The sequence below is a fragment of the Mizuhopecten yessoensis genome, unplaced genomic scaffold (genome assembly GCF_002113885.1).
Source record: "Mizuhopecten yessoensis strain PY_sf001 unplaced genomic scaffold, ASM211388v2 scaffold4839, whole genome shotgun sequence".
In the NCBI taxonomy this organism is placed as follows: domain Eukaryota; kingdom Metazoa; phylum Mollusca; class Bivalvia; order Pectinida; family Pectinidae; genus Mizuhopecten; species Mizuhopecten yessoensis.
In genome coordinates this window covers 543,873-551,892 of record NW_018405747.1, presented here as the reverse complement: position 1 = coordinate 551,892, position 8,020 = coordinate 543,873, and the positions used below count along the sequence as shown (strand labels likewise).

At 36.2% G+C, this 8,020-nt stretch overlaps 1 protein-coding gene across 2 annotated transcripts in view; it reads right to left on the bottom strand.

The window, feature by feature from the left end:
• Nucleotides 1-800: 800 nt before the first annotated feature.
• Nucleotides 801-8,020, bottom strand: part of LOC110449907 (cytochrome P450 27C1-like) — a 29,684-nt gene continuing 22,464 nt past the window's right edge. Inside the window, exons 8-10 of one of the 2 annotated variants that reach the window (XM_021497063.1) lie at nucleotides 5,012-5,093; nucleotides 4,677-4,880; nucleotides 801-3,017 (exon numbers count right to left, since the gene is read on the bottom strand). In XM_021497063.1, the coding sequence (XP_021352738.1) occupies nucleotides 2,904-3,017; nucleotides 4,677-4,880; nucleotides 5,012-5,093 (400 nt within the window). In that variant the 3' untranslated portion in view covers nucleotides 801-2,903. Of the gene's footprint in view, nucleotides 3,018-4,676; nucleotides 4,881-5,011; nucleotides 5,094-6,931; nucleotides 7,181-8,020 lie in introns of those variants that run through there. The other variant, XM_021497064.1, reaches the window with a different exon arrangement.

Here is an 8,020-nt window from a genome sequence, read left to right as displayed (position 1 = left end):
AGATATTGACAGGAAGCGTCACATATCACAGACAGATCAAATTACAGGGCCCGTATTTATGAAACCGTTCTCATGCTCAAGCATGGATTCTGTGCTCAAACCAACTTTCTTGTAACTCTTCTAAAACATGTCAAATGATCAAAAAGTAATATGTAAACATTGAAATCATTCCACTTACAGGCTCTCCAAGACAAAAGGAGATTTGTTTATCTGTTTACATCTGGAACAAGAAATTGAGCTTGAGCGCAAAAGCTATGCTTGAGCATGAAAACGGTTTCATGAATACAGGCCCTGGTCATTTTTCCTTAAAATTCACATCCATGATCAACCAACAAAATGCCTGAGTGTGAATCGAAATTGACCCCCAAGCATGTGTTCTGTTTGGATTTCAGTTAAAAATTTGATAAAGGAAATTGATTAATGTGATGTATGTGTAGTTAGTTATAATATTGTGGCAGGTTTTAATTGTACATAGGATGAAGGTCGCCTTCTAGCTTTGAGCTAGAGGGAATTTCGATATTCCCTTTAGCTCAGTGGTAGAACGGCCGACTAGGAACCTGGAGATTGAGGGTTCGATCCCCGGTGGAAGCACACTTTTCTCTTTCCTGTTACAATATTATCATAAGTCTGCTGTTGAAACATTATATAAGTATATACTTGTAAAGATCATTCTCTCCTCTATACAAATCAGATCCCAAAACAATACGGGGGTGTAGTGGACGACATCATTACTACAGGACACCACCGAAAACAGAGATAAATGTTTACGACATATTAGATATAGCCACCTATATAGCTAGTAGCCATAAAAATAACACCATTCACAAAAATGTCAATCATAGTGAAAACAAGTTCCACACGATTATCTTTGGTAGAATATTGTAACAACAAACTTTATTTGTAATGGGATATTATATGTCTGACTTTAACCCTGTGTCCATTCTATGTGTCTAGTTACATGTTACGGACCCCTGTGTAGGTCAGTAGATATACACTAGCGGCCTGTATATAAGGCCGAGTGCTAATCTACTAACACCATATCATAATGTACAGCATCCTTATACATGTCAGATCAAAAAAAGTTTTTTTTACAATTTAAAACAAAACAGATTCTCAGAGTATAATAAAACAATACTTCTTTGTAATGTTACCATGACCTGAAACAACCACCATTTAATGTATATCTTATTAATGTGGTAGAATACAACCACCATTTAATGTATATCTTATTGATGTGGTAGAATACAACCACCATTTAATATATATCTTATTGATGTGGTAGAATACAACCACCACTCAATGTACATAATTATATAATCAACTTCTTAACTCATTCAACCCCCTGAAGTTTCACAATGAACTATTCCAACCTTTGAATTGGAGAGTTCAAATGAGTCTTCAGGGGTCAATGAGTCAATATAACAACAGTTCAACGTATATATGACCTATTTAGTAGAACACAACCGCTGTTGAATGTATATTTGTATTTTCTAGAAAAACAACAACAGTTCAATGTATATATCTTGTCTTTCTTCAGTATATATTTGACATTAATGGTATAAAACAACCACTGTTCTAAGTATATTGTACATTCTGTAAAAAAAAAAAAGCAGTTTAATTTACCCAAGACCTAATTTTAGAACACAACCACAGTTCAGAGTAAATTTGACTTATTTATAAATATAAAACCACAGTTCATTGTATATCTTGCATAATATCACTATTGTTACAATTTCATAATTTGCCAAATTGTCAAGACACAAACATAAAAATGTTACTCCAAAAAAATACGGACAAATAACAATAATCTCATAGTTACAAGTTCAGCCAGGTTCAGCCAAAAATTAGTATACCTTATCGTTGATTGAATACCCTCTTATCTTCAGTGAAAAGCCAGTTTAATTCAGAAAGCACTAACAAAATAATAAATATATATATATTCCAAGAACTTTTGCCTCCTCAGAGGTTCGTCATAAACTAGTACAGGGAATATCAAATATAGCTATAATTAAAACCCTTATTGTACCCCATTATCTCATTAATAAATCTTGATAAATATTAACAATACCAAAACAACTCGCTCTCCTATCAGAAAGAGTATGGTGGTAGATTTTAAATCCCAGTAATTTAACACATCATATACATTAACGTCTATTACTGTATAGTGGTTTCGCGGGGGTTTAGTTTTCGCTATATTCTCGCTTTGACTAATGTCCCCAAATTCTAAACACCAGCGAAATGATGGAAAAAGTAAATCACTTTTATGGAGCTTATACCAACATGTTGAAAATAGTTATAACCCAATGCTGTTATGCAAGCTACCCACCCTGTTCCCAGGACATTTACCAAAGTGGGGAGGGGGCTTATTTGCGAGAGGGGGCTTATTGCCGGTAAAACGAACTCAAATCAAATTATCACTGGACAACTGGGCAGTCCATATAAAAACAACACTTACATATAAGTGGCCACAACATATGTATGTGTACACAGTAGGTGATTAATGGATTACAGTCTACTCCTACAAAGGTACATACACATTTTATTTTCTTTCGAGTGAAGTCACTGTCAAAAATATTGACCCTGCAAATTTAAAGCGCCAACAGTATTCACTTGCTCCTAAATACAGGGATCTGCATACATTAATTCTTTTCCAATGCCTTTCATGGTTACTACCTTATATTTCTTCCATTTATCAAACCCCCATCAGCATACACCTTTACACGGATCATGTTGAAAACATAGAAGATACTTCCATTTTTTTTCCAAACAGAATATGAGACAACTTTTGGTAACAACCCTGTATGAGTTGTTGAGTTTGTGGGTCTCCGGTCCTTAACTTGATATTAGAGTCTCAAGCTGATAAAAAAAAAACCAAGTATATATATAGTCCTGGATTATTAGTCCTAGCGTTTCTCCAGGAGGAAGCTTACAGGTTCCGTGGGAGTGCTGAATATGCTGTAGATGTAAGGAATATCTGTAACACCAGGGGGCAGCACCACACGGTAGTTCCGGAGGAGCTAGGGGTTGTAATAAGAGACTTATTAATGTATATATACTAACCTATATACAAGTCAATTACGTCGGTAAGTAATTGTGTTCATTAGACGATGGACTATACTTTTTCAAACATAAATTGCCTCAACATTAACAAGAGGCCCAATGGGCCTGCAACGCTCACCTGGTATTAATCTCACACTTGTAATCTTAAAAGTGGACTAAAATACAGCTACAGGCAGAATATCAGTGTTTGATTCATAAGAACCTATTTAAGGATTTAAACATATAACGCCTGTGACCTTGAATGTCGAAGATGGACATTAGGTTGAACAGAGTTTATAGTCTTCCAACACAGCATGCATTTGGCAAAATACCATTACCCTGGACCTTTGGTCTATAAATATAGAACAAATCATTTAAAGATTTAAACATATATTGACCACTGTGACTTTGAATATGGGTGAAGGTCATTCACTTGGTAGTCCTTCATCCCAGCATGTTAATGGCCAAATATCATCACTCTTGACCTTTTGTTTATTAAGAAGAAGTCATTCAATGGTTTTAAACATATTTGACCCCTGTGACCTTGAATATATATGTCAAGGTCATTCATTTGAACAAACTTGGTAGTCCTTCATTCCAGCATGTTACTGGCATTATACTAGGCCTCTTGGTTATTCAGAAGAAGTTGTTTAAATGTTTTAAACATATTTGCCCTCTGTGACCTTGAATATAAGTCAAGGTCATTTATTTGAACAAACTTGGTAGCCCTTCATCCCAGCATGTTACTGGCCAAATATCATCATCCTATGCCTCTTGGTTATTCAGAAGAAGTTGTATAAAGATTTTAACATATTTGACCCATGTGACCTTGAAAATGGATGAAGGTCATTTATTTGAACAAACTTGGTAGCCCTTCATCCAAGCATGTTACTGGCCAAATATCATCATCCTAGGCCTCTCGGTTATTCAGAAGAAGTTGTTTAAAGGTTTTAAACATATTTGACCCCTGTGACCTTGAATATAAATCAAGGTCATTTATTTGAACAAACTTGGTAGCCCTTCATCACAGCATGTTACTGGCCAAATGACATCACCCCAGGCCTCTCAGTTAATCAGAAGAAGTTGTTGAAAGGTTTTTAACATATTTGACCCCTGTGACCTTGAATATAAATCAAGGTAATTTATTTGAACAAACTTGGTAGCCCTTCATCCCAGCATGTTACTGGCTAAATATCATCATCCTAGGTCTCTTGGTTATTCAGAAGAAGTTGATTAAAGATTTTTACATATTTGACCCCTGTGACCTTGAAAATTGATGAAGGTCATTTATTTGAACAAACTTGGTAGCCCTTCATCAAAGCATGCTTCTGGCCAAATATCATCACCCTAGTCCTTTTGGTTACTGAGAAGAAGTTGTTTAAAGTAAAAAAGTTGACGATGGACGGCCGACGGCCGCCGCACCATGCCATAAGCTCACTTGGCCCTACGGGCCAGGTGAGATAAAAACTGATTGTCTTTGAAAAGAAACAAATATCAATAGTGAAGTTTAAATATAGTAACATTAGTTAGCACGCTACAGGGTGTGAATTTCTACTTATTCCTAATACAAACTTAACTTAGCAATACAAATTTGTATTTCAAAGTCAATACCAATACACAAACTAGTGACAACTTACCTTAGCGGTACATATGTAGATTTCCTGCTCGGCAAATCTCTGGCCGATACATTTGCGGGGACCAAATCCAAATGGGAGGTGAGCAAAGGGGTTCACATCCGTCCTGGTGTCCCCACGAATCCAGCGCTCGGGGAGGAACTGGTCCTGTTGGGGGAAGTAGTTTTCATCCCTGCATATGATCCCACTACAAAGCTGCATTGGGGTCTGAAATAATAAGTTACAATTAACATTCATAAACACTTAACATTTCAGAAAATAATTTGACATCATGTGATTGTTTTGAAAAATAATATATACAATTCATATTTTGTAACATATAAATGGAAGGTATTTACCCCCTTGGGAACATTGTATCCCTGTAGTGTGATGTCCTTGTCTAAAATCCGCAAGGTACCTCCGGCAATAGGAAACACCATCCTAAAACAGAGAGGATATTAGTATACACCGTCCTAAAATAGAGAGGATAATAGCAAACACTGTCCTAAAATAGAGAGGATAATAGTAAACACTGTCATAAAACAGAGAGGATAATAGGAAACACTGTCCTAAATCAGGATTATAAGAAACACTTTCCGTAAACAGAGGATAATAGTCCTAAAACAGAGAGGATATTAGTACACACCGTCCTAAAATAGAGAGGATAATAGCAAACACTGTCCTAAAATAGAGAGGATAATAGCAAACACTGGCCTAAAATAGAGAGGATAATAGTAAACACTGTCCTAAAATAGAGAGGATAATAGAAAACACCGTCATAAAACAGAGAGGATAGTAGGAAACACCGTCATAAAACAGAGAGGATATTAGAAAACACCGTCATACAACAGAGAGGATATTAGAAAACACCGTCATAAAACAGAGAGGATAGTAGGAAACACCGTCATAAAACAGAGAGGATATTAGTAAACACCGTCATAAAACAGAGAGGATAATAGGAAACACCATCCTAAAACAGAGAGGATAATAGTAAACACCGTCATAAAACAGAGAGGATAATAGGAAACACCGTCCTAAAACAGAGAGGATATTAGTAAACACCGTCATAAAACAGAGAGGATAATAGGAAACACCGTCCTAAAACAGAGAGGATATTAGTAAACACCGTCATAAAACAGAGAGGATAATAGGAAACACCGTCCTAAAACAGAGAGGATATTAGAAAACACTGTCCTAAAACAGAGGACAATAGCAAACACCGCCCTTAAACAGAAAGGATAATAGAAAACACTCCTAAAACAGAAGATAATAGGAAACACTGTCCTAAAACAGAGAGAATAATAGGCAACACCTTCCTTAGGCAAAGAGGATGATAGAAAAACACCGTCCTAAAACAGAGAGGATAATAGGAAACACCGTCCTAATACAGAGAGGATAATAGGAAACACTGTCCTAATACAGAGGATAATAAGAAACACTGTCCTAAAACAGGGAGAATAGGAAACACTGTCCTAAAACAGAGAGGATAATAGTCACACCATCATAAAACAGAGAGGATAGGATCATAGGCAACACCAACCTAAAACAGAGGATAATAGGAAACACCGTCCTAAAACAGAGAGGATAATAGGAAACTCTGTCCTTAGGCAGAGAGGATGATAGAAAGAATAGGAACAGAGAGAATAGGAAACACTGTCCTAAATCAGAGAGGATAATAGTCACACCATCCTAAAACAGAGAGGATAATAGGCAACACACACCTAAAACAGAGGATAATAGGAAACACAGTCCTAAAACAGAGAGGATAATTGGAAACATTGTTCTAAAACAGAGGATAATAGGAAACACCGTCCTAAAACAGAGAGGATAATTGGAAACATCGTTCTAAAACAGAGAGGATAATGGGAAACTCCGTCCTTAGGCAGAGAGGATGATAGAAAACACCGTCTTAAGACAGAGGATATTAGAAAACACTGTCCTAAAACAGAGAGGATAATTGGAAACATCGTTCTTAAACAGAGAGGATAATAGGAAACACCGTTCTAAAACATAGAGAATAGGAAACACCATCCTAAAACAGAGAGGATAATAGGCAACATCAACCTAAAACAGAGGATAATAGGAAACACCGTCCTAAAACAGAGAGGATAAAAGGAAACACTGTCTTAAATCAGATAGCATAATAGAAAACACTGTCCTAAAACAGAGAGGATTAAAGAAAACACCGTCCTAAAACAGAGGATAATAGGAAACACTGTCCTAAAACAGAGAGGATTAAAGAAAACACCGTCCTAAAACAGAGAGGATTACAGGAAACACCGTCCTAAAACAGAGAGGATAATAGGAAACACTGTCCTAAAACAGGATTATAAGAAACACTTTCCGTAAACAGAGGATAATAGGAAACACTGTCCTAAAACAGAGAGGATAATAGGAAACACTGTCCTTAAACAGATAGCATAATAGAAAACACTCCTAAAACAGAGAGGATTACTGAAAACATCGTCCTAAAACAGAGAGGATTACAGAAAACACCGGCCACAGAGAGGATAATAGGAAACACCATCCTAAAACAGAGAGGATAATAGGCAACCAAGATCTAAAACAGTGGATAATAAGAAACACTGTCCTAAAACAGAGGATAATAGGCAACAAAGTCCTAAAAAAAGAGGATAATAGGCAACACCATCCTAAAACAGAGAGTATAATAGGCAACACCATCCTAAAACAGAGGATAGTAAGAAACACTGTCCTAAAACAAAGAGGATAATAGGAAACACTGTCCTAAAACAGAAGATAATAGAAAACACTGTCCTAAAACAGAGGATAATAGGAAACACCATTCTAAAGCAGAGGATAATAAACAAGAGGCCCAATGGGCCTGCATCGCTCACCTGGAATAAAACTCACACTTGTAACCTTAAAAGTGATCTAAAATAAAGCTACAGGCAAAATATCAGTATTTATGATTAAAATTCATTCAAAAGACCGTTATTTTTTTTTTTAACATTTCACCCCTGTGATTGAAAGTCGAACAAAGTCATTATGTTGAACACATTGTATAGCCTTTCATCTAAGGATGCAACTTGCAAAGTATAAACATCCTGGGACCCATGGTTATTCAGAAGAGGTTGTTTAAAGATTTTAAACAAATTTGACCCCTGTGACCTTGAATATAAGTAAAAGTCATTCACTTTAAAAAACAAAGTAGTCCTTGATCCCAGCATATGCTACTGACTAAATATCAACATCCTGAGCCTTTTGGTTATTCAGAACAAGTTGTTGAAATATTTTGAACATATTTGCTCCTTGTGACCTTGAATATGATTCAAGGTCATACATTTATACAAACTTGGTAGCCCTTGATCCTAGTATGCTACTGACTAAATATCATCACCCTGGGCATT